At 45.6% G+C, this 14,066-nt stretch overlaps 1 protein-coding gene across 2 annotated transcripts in view; it reads right to left on the reverse strand.

Moving 5' to 3' along the window:
* Positions 1-14,066, reverse strand: part of LOC306843246 (zinc finger protein 423-like) — a 158,141-nt gene that overhangs the window by 70,853 nt on the left and 73,222 nt on the right. For both annotated transcript variants that reach the window (XM_079374610.1, XM_079374609.1), the window contains 2 exons: positions 10,403-13,836; positions 9,612-9,696 (listed from right to left, as the gene is read on the reverse strand). In XM_079374610.1, the coding sequence (XP_079230736.1) occupies positions 9,612-9,696; positions 10,403-13,836 (3,519 nt within the window). The remainder of the gene's footprint in view (positions 1-9,611; positions 9,697-10,402; positions 13,837-14,066) is intronic.

Below are 14,066 nucleotides of genomic sequence, written 5' to 3' on the forward strand. Positions count from 1 at the left end.
TTAGATCGATCGTGACAAACCAGTCCTCAGACTTGATCTGAGATACTTACCTGTTTGAGTTTTGAGCATCTTGAACTTCAGTCTGCTGACTGAGCGATTCAACTGATGCAGATCTAAAATGGGACGCAACCCTCCATCCTTCTTGGGAACTATGAAGCACCGGCTGTAGAACCCGGACTGTCTTTCGTGAGGAGGGACCACCTCGATGGCCTCCTTCCTCGAGAGAGTACTCTACTTCTCGTTCCATTACCAGAGCCTGCTCAGGGCCCACCAGAGTGGGATTCACCCCGTTGAATTGAGGAGGCGGAGAACCAAACTGGATTCTGTAGCCTCTTTCTACAGTGTGCAGGACCCATGGAGACATATTTGGCAGTAGTTTCCACGCAGCCAAATAGTCTACTAAGGGAACCAGTCTCTCGAGACTGGCCTCTGGTGTACCCAGAGCGGCTAGCTCAGTGTCCTGGAACAGCACACTGGCAGGAGATGGCTGAACTAGCTGCTCTAGAGACCCCCGAAGAGGTGGCGAGCATCTCAGCTTTGCTACGTTTCTGGTCGGAAGAAACTGAGATGTGTGCTCGCTGGAGATCGATGCGCCCTGGAACACCGTACGTGGCAGGGTTGGCAGACCGATCTCCCATGGGCACTGAGGAGAGACGGGCACCGTGTACCGTGGTGTACGCCGATCTTCCCCAGAGGGGCCTGCCCTCATGAGTCCTGGACCATAGCATCAAGACTGCCTCAGCTGAAGTCTCCTATTGAAACGACGGTCCTCAGACCCGCATCATTTATAGGAAGACTAGACTGATAGAACCAGAGCCTGCTCAGGCAGGACCCAATGAGACACACTTAGCAGGGGCTCCCTCACCGCCAGGTGCCTACTAAGGGAACCAGTCTCTCGAGACTGGCCTCTGGTGTGCTTAGAGCTGCTAGCTCGGTGCCCTGAAGCGGAAGACTGGCAGGGGACGGCCGCTCTAGCTGATCTAAAGACCCCCAAAGGGGCGGCGAGCCTCTCAGTTCCGCTACGTTTCCGGGCGGAAGTAACTGAGAGTAGCGCTCGCTGGAGACCGCTGCGCTCTGGAACACTGGCAGGGTTGGCAGACCGATCTCCTGAGGGCACTGAGGAGAGACGGGCACCGTGTAATGCAATGTATGCCGCTCTTCCCCAGAGGGGAAGGCCCTCAGAAGTCCTGGGTCATAGGCAGCAGGACGTTTTAGCCAAAGACTATCCAGCGAGAATGACGATCCGCAGATCCGCCTTCTGCTAGAAGCCTTTGGCCCGGGAGCGCAACTCTGACTCCAATATTATGGGGAGTACGAGAAGTGATGCTCCCTAAATGAGGAGCTGGAACACGGTTCACTGCTGATCACCTCAACCTTCTCTGAAGAAGAGAGGTAAAGCATCGTGCTCTCACTCGAGAAAAGTCCCAAGAGGCTCCTATAGACACATATGTATGTGTGTACATATATTGACATCTAACTTCTCCTAGTTAGATGAAATACATCATTTAATTCCTCAAAATTCAATGCAGAAAGACAACCAAATGAGTGAACACAGTCTGATATTAAAAGGATTCATAATAAGAATGACGTAATGCACGCCTCAGCAACGCGCGCTGCAACAGCTAGCTCTCACTCAAAGGGGGAAGAACTGCACCGCGGGCTTCCAGCCCCAAGCGAGAGTGCTAGATCTGGGGAATGCAGGTGGAGATAGGGCGAACCCGTCTCCAACCCGTCGCCAGATCCATGTTGCGATCCCCTCGATCTCACTCGCCGCCATGCCTCAGCAGTGGTGGACCAGAACCGCAAGATCTTACGGCGGGGAGAAGCACAATCAGCCCTTTATCTTTAGAGCTGACAGCGCGAATATAATGATGTCATCATTTATAATATGCTTGTGCAAACACTGCAGCTTTACAAAGCTCATTGACCTCCTTCACGTCCACCTCAGAGGAGGAAGACAAGCGGAGCGTCGAGCCCTCTCTCTGGGGGGAAGAAACTGCGGGACGGGGTTCCGAACACAGAGAGCGGGCGCTGGATCTAATGGGAAAGGAAGAAGATAGGGTCTCACCCGTCTTCATTCCCTCAACCAAATACATGTGCGATTCCCACGAGCGCAGCCGCCACTCCGCCTTTTTTCCTTGTTCTTTGGCAAAAGCGGGACCGGCACCGCGAGGAACGCTAGTGAAAGCTTACTCCTCAAAGAGAGCCTTCCGAGAGCAAGCAGACGCAGTGACAAACGCTCACAAAGCGGGCAGTCAGCTCCCTCGAGAGCTGACTATGCGTGCTCTGCTCTCAAGCAGACCACACACGGACTGTGTGTATCCCCAGCAGTGATATAACGTTTGCAGGGAGGAACATACAGCCTGTAATGCGATCTGCTCTCGCCCAAGTGCTTGCACACATTGTGGAGCTTATTTCAAGTCATTGTGCTTAGGGACAAACAACACTAAATAAGACTCACAACACAGATCGACAGACACACACACACAGAGTAGCGGTTGCTGAATGACAAAAAGCTGATGCCGGTCTCGCCCTTCCATTGGACAGATTACACATGTGATTCAGAGCGCGGTCACGCTGGAGGCGTTCCCCTAGCGTTTTCGACGCAGCTCGAGTTCCTGAAGGGGAACCATTGTCATGGTGCGAGTTCATTCTAAAATGATACTTTTGTCATCATTTACTCACCCGCGTCATTCCAAATAAATCATAAAAACCACTTTAATTATATTTTTGTCATTTTAGCTTAAAAACACCCGTGCCCACTTGTATTACTAGGAAAAGACCATAAACTACTCCTAAAGTTCTGGTTTTATGTTCCACAGATGAAAAAAAAACATCATACATGTTTGGAAGAATATTAGGATGATTAAATGATGCCAACATTTGATAAACTATTCTTATAGAAATCATTATCCTACCATGCTTCCAGAATGTTTGTCACATACAAAAGAACAAACTTAAGGGATAGTTCACCCAAAAATTAACTCAACCTAGTATCTAAACCTGTATGACGTTCTTTTATCTGCAGAATGTTTCAACTGTTTTTGACCATATAATTGAAAGGCAATTGGATCTAAAACAACACTGGACCCCATTGACTTTCACTGTGTAGACAAAAAAAAAAAAAAAACATTTCACAGTAAAAAGAAAGTCAAACAGGTTTGAAAAAAGCATCCAGTATGAGTACGAGGACAGAATTTTTATTTTTGCATGAACTAGTTAATAAAATTAAAATTGTGTCATTATTCATGTCGTTCCAAACCTATATGCATCTTGTGCAGATTGGTTCCAATTTCAACAGAAGTCATTGGAAACCGCAGCTGTTTAGTTATCAACATTCTTCGAAGTATCTTCTTTTGTGTTCCACAGAAGAAAGGAATTCATACAGTACAGGTTTGTAACGACATGACAAAATGGACCTTTTGTGTGGACTATCCCTTTAACAACTTGTCCTCTAACGTTCAATCCTGAACCTTTCACAGATCACAGCAGTGCGAAACAAGAGACCCTGGAAAAGTGAAACGGGGAGGGAGAGAGAGAGAGAGAGAGAGAGAGAGAGAGAAACGATACAGCTGAGACGAGTGAGGGAGAATCAGTGTTGGACGGAGGGGGGTGAAGAGGCTGACTACAGCTCAATCCACTAATAAAGGCAGATGAAAGGGAGGTTAAACACAATATGCTAATTGAAATGGGTTGGCTGATTAAGGGCGATTGAGAGGAGAGTGGACGTGCTGTGAGTTCTGTACGCCGGTGATTAGTGCAACATTAGTGTCTGCATGCTTTTCCTTGTGACATGCCCAAATGGACGGATGGAGATAGAGGTGTGGGGGGGGGAGTGGATGGAGAGGTGAAATGAGTAAAGCCTCCTTCTGCTCGCCTCTCCTACTGTTCCCATACTCTCACCCAACATGAAAAGCAAAGAAAAACACAGGAAATTTGTCAAACCCCAAGGACTGCATTGAGGCCTGAAAAACAATCCAGGCTATGTGCGTCTAGCAAAACACAAACATTATAAAACATCACACCTTATCACAAGGAGTGTCAAGAACGTGTCAAGGTGGAAGTGTGGAATACTAGGCCGAGTTCCTCGCTGTATTGTTTGAGAGGCCTTGTGTTTTGTGTCTGCTTGTTTGCTACTCAAGCTTATTTTTCCCTCTCTTGTCTTGCTTATCTGTCAGTCTGTCTGTATTTTTATTACTATGATTTTTCGGTGCACAATCTTTTGTGTGTGAAGGTCTCTCAGGAGTACAGGGGATTTTTTTTCTGCAGGCTTTATTGTTTTCCGCTGCGCAGCTGTAGACCCACGGGGTGCCCCCTGCAGGTGTGAGAGTGTGTATGTACGTATACGTTTGCGTGTGATTTCTAGCGTTCGCTCTCAAGAGTGCACGCTTGCGTTGGCTCTCCCCCCGCAAGCAGGGCACGCCGCTGCGCAGAGGTGATCATCAAGGGGTGCTGTGCTAAATGAAGACTAAAATTAAAAGCAGTGCACTGAGATGCCTGTGACTACGCGGGCACATCCCCGTGAGGGTGGCCTGACAGTGGGACACGACATCTTTCTGCCCCCAAACTAACAGCCTGGCTCAAAGGGGTTCTGTTATATTAATATGAATATAAACTCACTGAGCTGGATCGAGCTTCCCTTCTCATTTTCATCTGCACCCCCGTCATTACAGGAACAAATCAAAATGGCGTCTTTTATGTGCTTGTACTGCCAAAGTGTAATTTTAAATCTTTTTTGCTTTATTAGATAGATGCTGAGGAACTTTTATGATGCACACCTGCATAAGCATACATGCTGTATTCTGACCCATAATGGAGTGAAATAAAGGGATAGTTCACCCAACAAGGTGTTTATAAGGTTTACAATTAAAAATGTTTTGAAATTTGAAAGAGAACGTAATTTTCTAGAAATAGTTTTATTGTGTGCTTGTATGTGTGTGTGTGTATATATAATTTAAAAACACTAAAAGTTTATCAAATTATATATTTTATTTTCATCATTTTTATGTAATCAACTTTTAATCTATTTTGACAAACCGAAAGCAACATTATTATATTTAAATGAAATTAACATCCTTAAAACCTTACTGTGGAGCCATGTAAACTCTTATTGTGTGAAAAGGCAAAGGCTATGTAACATCTGTGTTGAAAAGAAAAAAAACTCTAAATACTGTATAGGTGGCAAAAAAAAATGACCTAAAATAAATAATGCCAGTTTTTATGTTTGGGTAAACTGGGTGAAATATAACATCAGAGCACATCATGTACTCTATTTATCAGCCTGTTTAGGTTCCCTCTATAACAGTCTCTTTGCATTCCATCAGCAGTCACACAAATAAACACCACAACGCACCACAATTCTCAGCTCTACTCCTTCAGTCCAGCCTTGTGTCATGGCTGAGACAGGTCTTGGTGTGGGGCAGTGAAATGTGTAGTGCAGTATCTGTCTCCTCACATGGGAAATGAGAGGTTTTACACCGGCTCTCACATTATGGAGTGTGTGCTTCTGGATGGGGAGTGAAAATATTATTGTTATTGCAGGATTCTGTTTCTCTGGTAAGTCAGAAAGAATCATTCGCTACTGTATTTCCCACAAATAGCCCTGTAGTGTGACAAATTAGACTACAAACATTTAATATAGTCTGCCAATTAATATGAGGCCATAAAAAGCTGCATGTATAATAAATACAACATTTTTTAGATGGTTTGGGTTGTGTAAAAACCCTATTTGGTTTTTACATATATCTGAATCACAGTGTGCAGTAGAAAGTCTCCATTTCAGAAAAGATAATTTATTTTCAGAATTAAAAAAAAAAATGAGTCAAGTTCAAACAGACCAATGGGATGCGACCACTTTGCAGGTTGACAGAGCCTTGAGCCAATGAGAGAAGAACCTGAACAGAAGCTGAACAGACAATCACTGCAACATGAAACTAATGATAATGCAGTATAAAAACCACACAGTAAATAAAAGTCTGCATGACCCGGTGCAGTCTGGAGCCGTCGGTTGTTTGATGAAATCAGGGCAGCGCTAATGAAATTCATTTTTCCCGTACACGCGGATTGCCGCCTCCGTGCTAAGGAAAATCGTTACGCGGTCTCTCCACACAGAGACAAACGTCTACATTAAATAATCACACGGCTTCAATCAACAGGCAGGGAAAAATAAACCCACATTCCTCCAGGCTCACCGCCTCCTGGAGAACGGAGCTCTGATCGCATTCGCCTGCCTCACCAGTCGGATTAATTAAAACACTAGGCTTTTTCCACCCCTCCCATCTCAGTGTAATCAAGCTCTTTTGCAGCAAACCGCAACAGCTAGAAATCTTTATCGATTCCCTCACCTATGCTCAACGCCGCTTACATGCAAACGCAGGCGGCGAAGATTTGAAACAACACCAACATAATCTAAACCTAAATTAAAGATCAAGTCACAAAACCTCAAGGTGCCCTAACCACCTGAAGCATGCCTTAGGAAGCCTTCAGGTGTGTAAAACGAATGTTAAAGGTGTGTGTAGGTTTTTTTTTTTAATTTGTGGGAGGAAAGTCTCTCGTGATTGGTGCATATTCCTCTTGGGCTGCCGGCGGAGCAAAGTGACGGTACAGAAAATGACACAGGCAGCGTGCTCACGCAGTGGTGGGGCGCTCACAGGAAGGACACAAGAGAAAAGAGGAGAGGAGAGGAAGAGAGGGGAGCAGATGTTGCAAGTTTGAGGAGGTAAACTGATTGAGATGAGGTGTCACCTCAGCCTACTGGTGACTGTGAGAGCGAGAGAGGGGAGGGGGACGAAGCGGAAAAGAGTGAGAGGATGGGAAAATGTGTGGGGGGGGGCTAGGTGAGGTATGATCACACCTCGGCAAAAAGGTAGGATGACTGAAACCGAGAATCATGTGTCTGTATATCCACGAGCAGGGAGGATGTTGCAAAAAAAACACTGGAGGTTGACAGATTTTGTCGGTCTGTGTATGCAAGCTTTTATCAGATGTGTCAATCATATATAAGAGCAAGTATGTTTGGGTAGGAATGCATAGGGACTTCCACACATCAACTACATTCAACGTATATGCAACGACCACACTCTCACACACAGCTGCTTTTGGCAGAGATGCACGCATGAATATGCATAGTGAAAGCACTGATGAAACACGGGAGGCGGAGAGATCAAATTTGTGCGATTTCCACAGCTGCTAAACTGTGAGGAAAAAGCACAAAGCTAAATTGTTCTATTTAACACGGCAGGAGAAGAACATGTAGCCTACTAAATGCTCACTCAATTAGTAAGTTCAAGTCAAATAATCAGCAACAATTAAATATATGCCACAGTGAAACTACACCGAGTCCATTTGCTGTCAAAATTCTGCTATTTCAGTAATTGTTTGATATTGACATGACAAATCAGAAAGCACACATAATATAAATGAGGCTGTCTACAAAATGACTGATTCCTAAACTGCAGCATACAATTATTATAAGAAAGGACCATTCTTGACTTAACATGAATTATAGTGAATTTCATTGCTCAAATTGCTTAAGATTAAAGACTAAGATATTTTTATAAATGCATTTGTGCATAAATAACATGTCTAAATTGATTTCAACTACATTGTTCTAGAAATTGAAAAAGGGCTTTTAAAATCTGACCAGCACTTATGACTGTGATTAAAGTATGAGGCTGGTTGTGGTTGTCAGTCTAGATACAGCCAAATAAAAATGAAGTCTCATTACTGTTATCTGGACCTTGGTCACTCCAAATGTTTTACAAGTGATCACAGATGCATGATGCAAGTATACCTGCTGTATAAGTATATGGGGAAAAAAGCACTGTGCATGCTTGTAAATTCCAGCATAAAAGACGGACTAAAATATCAAAGTCTTATAATAGCCTCACTAGTCATATATCAAAGCTGACAGATAGTGTAGCTATTTAATGATTGCTTGGTAATCTCAAAAAGAAAGAGGAAGACAGAGTGCAAAAGCGCTAAATCTAGAACTCCTTTGTGATCTCGGTTCAATTTTCTGGCGCCTAACGCAGAGTCTGATAAAGGTTAATACACGACTCCCTTTTCATTATTCAAAGACGTCATCAATCTTTGAAGAGGGGTGGAAAAAATAATAAAATAACAACGGCACTTAAAATAATCTGCCTCAATTCCATAATTAATCTCCTCCAGTTTTTCTGACAATTATGATGTTAATTAACCCAAAATTCCCTTCATGACGATGGGGAGAGACATACGATCCGCCTTGCCGTCTCACACGCAGCCTTTATCTCTAGCATCAGTATCTTCAGAGAGGAAAAGAGAGAGAGGATGGAGGGATGAAAGGAGAGAGCACTCAGCGTGGTCCAAATTGGATTGTGTTGGTCTGAGATTGGGCAGGTTGGATGCAGTTAGGTTGTGATTGAATGGTGAAGGGTCGGTCAGGTGAGATGGGAAAGAGGGATGGGAGGTTAAAATCAGGGCGGTTAATATGGGAATAATTGGGTGCTAAGCACTTCCATGCTCATTATACGAAAGAAAATGAACATGGAACCGAAGGGCCCTTGAATTAAACTCAAAATTCCTCCCACCTAAAATAAGGACAGACAAAAAGAAAAGTGTAGATTGCGAACACACACACACCACACACAAGTCTATGTGGTTAGGCACAATGGCCTTTCTAAAGACAGATGCAGCATGCTCACTAGGACTCTAAGAATATATCAGGCGGCTCCGCTCTAGTATCGGCTGTCAGGTCTGGAGAAGGCCGGGAAGTTGCTGAGGCTCAGAGCATTGCGCCGTTTGTTCTGTGAAATTACTCACAGGCCCAGCTCGTTAATCTACACTACAGTGTGCTGCAGCAGCAATTATTACTTAAAGAATAACAACACCAAGGGAGGAGGCATATAAAACAACTACAGAGGAACTGTTCAGTTAAGCTCATACACTGCAGCCAGGGCCACTATCCAAAGAAATAAGAAACACGGGATGGAAAATATCATCCACCATGAGCCAATCATTAACAAGTCCCACCCAGCACTCTATGGCATGCTAGTATTTGAGGAAATACATTCCTAATACATAAACCATAGAACCCTTTATTAGTTCACCTAACCTATCATAATTAGAATTCCAACATCTGTAAATAACACCCCCTCCACATACACATGTAGTTACGCTATTCGTAAAATATCTGCAACAAAAAGAAAAATGCGTATAATTGTCCACGACAGGCTGCAGGAATGAAATGAAGGGGAATAAAAGAGATCCTAATTGTTTGTTGGTCTTTGCTGAAGGAGCGAGACCTGCAGTTCTGGTCTCGGCTGCATGGTGAAGAGTTAACAGAGCAATCAGACCTGCAACCGAGGCCTCAGCTGCGTAGTCAAGTGTTAAACAATGGAACAGCTGTTGAGAGCGATGTCTGCACTTCCAGAAATAGAGCTGTTCATTTCACCTGTCTGTCTCACACCTGTGTGCAGGGAGTGAGAGAGAGTGCTGGGGCAAGACTAAGGCAGCAAAATAAGGGTAGGAAAGCAGGAGGAGCGACTGGCAAGCAGCCAAACACACACACACACACATAAATACACACGAACGCACGCACACTAGCAAAGGAAACTATGAGGTTGACTTACCGATCATATGATTGGCAACATGGATCTGGATCTCTCGTTCTGTCTCAAAGGTCATTTGGCATTTGATGCACTGATACGTCTTCTTCTACAAAGAAAGATACAGGATTGGAATTCACATTGAAAAGGCTTTTTTTAATTCTCTACACACTTGCAAACAACAGACCTATCCTATGCTGCAACGAGAGGGGAAAAGGCAGAGATTCTCCTATCTGTTACACTGAGCTGAGACAAAAGCACAGGTAAAGATTGAGCGTCCCTGGAAGTTCACTGTCAATATCTAGTGAAGCAAACAGGCTGTACAATAGCCCAGCAGGATGAGGCTGTTGAACCCTCTGGGGCCAGTAGTAATGTAGCCATGAATTCACACATCTCTCTTTGCCTCAGAACACTTTGGGAACACAGGGAACTTATACACTAAAAATACTGCCAGAAAATGGTTGCTGGCAATGTCTCCCCTTTTCAAAAGCAATTGCATAAAATTCTTCTTTGAACTGCCAAAAGAAAAGGGATAATAGGAAAAGAAACACAAAAAGAGAAAAGGTAGAGAAAGAACACAAATTTGAGAACTAGAGGAAAACCTCAAATGACCTAAAAAATAGCCTAAGCAAATACAAAACCATTTTGTGATAGAACATTTCTGTCAATCAGCCCAATGCTTGTTGACAATGGCTAAGAATCATCTTTGATCTTCTGTTTTCATATTGAACTATCAAGCACACTTTTCAGACAAAAGTACATATAATTGAGACAGTTTTATCAGGTTAACATGAGGGTGAGGCTTTGACACTTACTTTAGGGACAGGTGAAGCATCGGTAACTTTCTTAGCTCCACTTGTCTCAGGGCTCATCTCGGGATGGTCCACCTGAACGTGGCTTTCCAGGTCTTCCAGGGTCTCAAATTTAACAGCACACTCTGGGCAGCGCAGTCCAGTGGTGCCCTTCTCCCCAGATTCTTGTGGGGTGACAACAACAGTTGGGGACTGGCCATTTGTACCACGACTCATGCAGCCAGCACAAAGACCATAAGGCAGGCCGTTCACATCTATCTTGACCAGTTCTTGCTTATTCTTGAAGTCTTTGAGACACAGGGCACATTTATAGACTTTGTGGACCTGCAGCTGGCCATTGGGAGATGATGAGGCTGATCCTCCTCCTCCGCCACTGACCCCAGAAGACGAGAGCTTCTGCATGTGAAAAGTTCCATGAATCTTCAGTTCTAGCGTTGAAGTGACAGTTTGCATGCAAACTACACAGCGGAAGCCTGTGAGGGAGTTCCTCAGGTCAGGGTGCATCTGGCAGTGCTCAATGAACTCTTCCTCACTCTGTAGGGGCATCTTACAGATACGGCAGGTGCCTGTGTCCAGGCTCTTGCTGTGGGTGACCTTGTGCTCAGTGAGAGTAAGCAGTGAAGGGAAGCGTTCGCCGCAGATGGGACACATGTAGTGTTTTGCTGGGCCACGGTGCGTCTGAGCATGTTCCCTCAAGCCGTTCTCAGAAAAGAAGGTCCGTGAGCAAACATTGCACTTGTGGTTACCCTTGATGAAGTCGGCCTTCTTTTTTCTTGTGCCTGCATCGTCCTCACCAGGCCTGATATTGTGGTCTCGTAGGCGGTGATTTTGAAGCAGAGACTCCATGGTGTAGGCTGCACCACAGATGTCGCAGGCATACATTGGCTCTGAGGCATCAAGCTCCTCTTCACCACCGCTAGCTTCATGGCTGTTCGCTGTTTCCTGATTTCCTCCTTTTAATAGCATGTTCTGCAAATCTGCTTGCTCAGCAGCTGCAGTCGATCCTGCTGTGGAACGCTTAGAGCTCTGAGTCACCCCATTGGGCGTTCCATTTTGGCTTCTTCCATTTCCATTGCCATTTCCTCCATCAAAAATGCAGTGCTTCTCTCTGAGATGTCTTTCCAAAAGGACAATGGCGTGGAAGGCCTTCCCACAGAGCCGGCAGTTATACTTTTTACTGTGAGTAGTGATGTGACACTGGAGCTCTACTTCTGTGCCAAAGGTCTCCCCACAGAATATGCATTTGCGGGCTTTTCCGGTTGCCCCGGTACTGGTAGGGTGACCCAAATGGCTGTGCTTCACGTGTAACTGCAGGTCACTTTCTTTGCGGAAGTCCCAAGCACAGGCCGTACAGCGATACATTTTCTTCTCATTGCTGTGCTTGACGGCCAGGTGGACCTGTATGGACACCTTTGAATCAAAGACCTCCTGACATAGTGTGCAGTGGTACAGCACAAAGGTATGCATGTCTAGCAAGTGCTTTTGCAGATCGTCTACAGAAGAGAACTGTTTGTCACAGCTCTCACAGACATACTGAGTGGAAGTAGTGGTGTAGTGAATAGTCAAGTGCTGAAGCAGTGCCTCTTGAGAATCAAAGTCCTCTTTGTTGCACTGTGGGCAAGACTGCCTCCTCAGTAACAGTTCCAGGTGGGACTTGAGATGGGCTTGGAAGCCCTCAAAGCTGGTAAATCGAAGGTCACACTGATTGCAGGGATAGTCTCCATTAGCAACTGCTGGAGTGCTGTCACCAGTTACCCTATGGCGTTTAGGCGAGGATATCTCCACGTCAGATGAGGCTGGGCTCAAATCTGCCACTTTGACTTTGCGCTTGTTGTTGGCGAGTGGGATGTTCTTGTGATTCTCCTTAATGTGTTTAGTAAGTTTGAGGAGGGAACCGAAGATGGGTGAGTTGGTGCAGTAAGGGCAAGAATACACTTCCATGAAGGACTGCGATGCCTGCAAGACTGGGGACTCCATCTTAGTAACACCTCCCCCACTGCTGCAATGGGTCTGTTGGATGTGCTCAGTGAGTGAGGACTCTGTAAGGAAACCCATGGAACACTGGTTGCAGAAGAAAGCATGGTTGCCCTCCAAAGTGGTGGATCCAGCAACAACACCACCACCAGATAAGCAGTGAGAAACACGAATGTGCTCTTGCAGGTTGTTGATGTCTGCAAACATGTCAGGACAGTAGTTGCAATGAAAGGCCGAAACGTTACTGAACTGCAGAAGGGGAAAGTTTGACACAGAGCTCCCACTGGATCTATGTGCTTTGCGCACATGCTCATTAAGGTTATAGAGAGTAGGCAGGGTTTCCAGACATAACTGGCAAGTGTGGCTCTGCTGAGGTTTGTCTGCATGGATAGTCTTCAGATGAATCTCCAGGACAGCCAGGCTGTTGAAATCTCTCTTGGAGCAATATGGACAACTGTAGGTCACTTTGCCTGACCAGCTTCCATCATCATGATCAGAAGAAGGTGCAAGCTTTCGTCTGCTCTGTCCAGGCTTAAGGGTGGAGTCTGGGGTTGATCCTCTCTCCAGGGAGGCACTGGAATCTGGGGTAGCACTACTCATTGATGCCACGCTTCCCAAGACTGGATCAGGACTGGCACTGTGGTTGCTGGAGTCTGGCTGCCGGTGGCTGTCAAGATGGCAATAGACATCCTCTACAGATGGGAACTGCTCAGCGCACATGGGGCACTTGTGTTTCTTGTTGGCATGCATTCTGTCAATATGGGTGAGTAGAGTGCCTTCATCACTGAAGATTTCAGGGCAGTGGATGCATTGAAGCTCTGCACGGTCTGAGAGCTGGGGATGCTGCGTCAACACGTGTTTCTCAAGTTCATCTGTCTGACTGAATGTCTCCTCGCAGTAATCGCACATGTATAGGTCCTGGTCCTGGTCAGCTACATCACTGCTAGATCCATCTCGCTTACCCTGGTCTTTCTTTGCCAGGTGTTCCTTGTTCTTCCGATGAGCTTGCATGTGGCTCTGGAGAGAGGAGGTGGAAGAGAAGCCACGCTTACAAATGCTGCACTTGAATGGTTTGCTGGAACTGTGTGTCTTGAGGTGGATCTTGAGATGATCGCTGCGCGAAAATGCTGCCTCACACTCCTGGCAACTGTACTTCTTGTCACCGGTGTGCAGCTTGACGTGACGATCCCGGCTGCGCTTGTGTTTGAACAAACGACTGCAGAAGGTGCATTTGAAGGGCAGCTTGTCACTGTGGATCTGCTCGTGGCGCTTCAGGTAGCTGAGGCGACTGAAGGACTTGTCGCAGAACTGGCAGGGATAAGGCAGGCCAGAGCCCCCTTCTTCCTCCCCTGTGCCCATGCCCATATCGCAGCAGCCATCCCCTAGCATCTGTGACGGCGATGCCACGTCTTTGCTAGAGGGAGAGGACGCCACCCAGGAGAGCCCCGGGTCATCATCACCATCTGCAATGCAAAACACAGACAGAATTAAAATGTTAAAGAGGCAGAGAAAATATCAAAATAGAAGCAAAGAACTAAAGACAGCAAACCCCAAAGGAGTAGAGAAATAAGGACAAAGATGTATTTTTTTATCCTCTTATCCTCCCTCAGCAAACAAGCTCATCCCCATATCCCCCAGATTTGGATCTGCGTTCTCATATTTTCATTATGGTCACCAGATTGAAAAACTTCTC

This window comes from Barbus barbus (assembly GCF_936440315.1).
Source record: "Barbus barbus genome assembly, chromosome: 23".
Taxonomy (NCBI): Eukaryota; Metazoa; Chordata; class Actinopteri; order Cypriniformes; family Cyprinidae; genus Barbus; species Barbus barbus.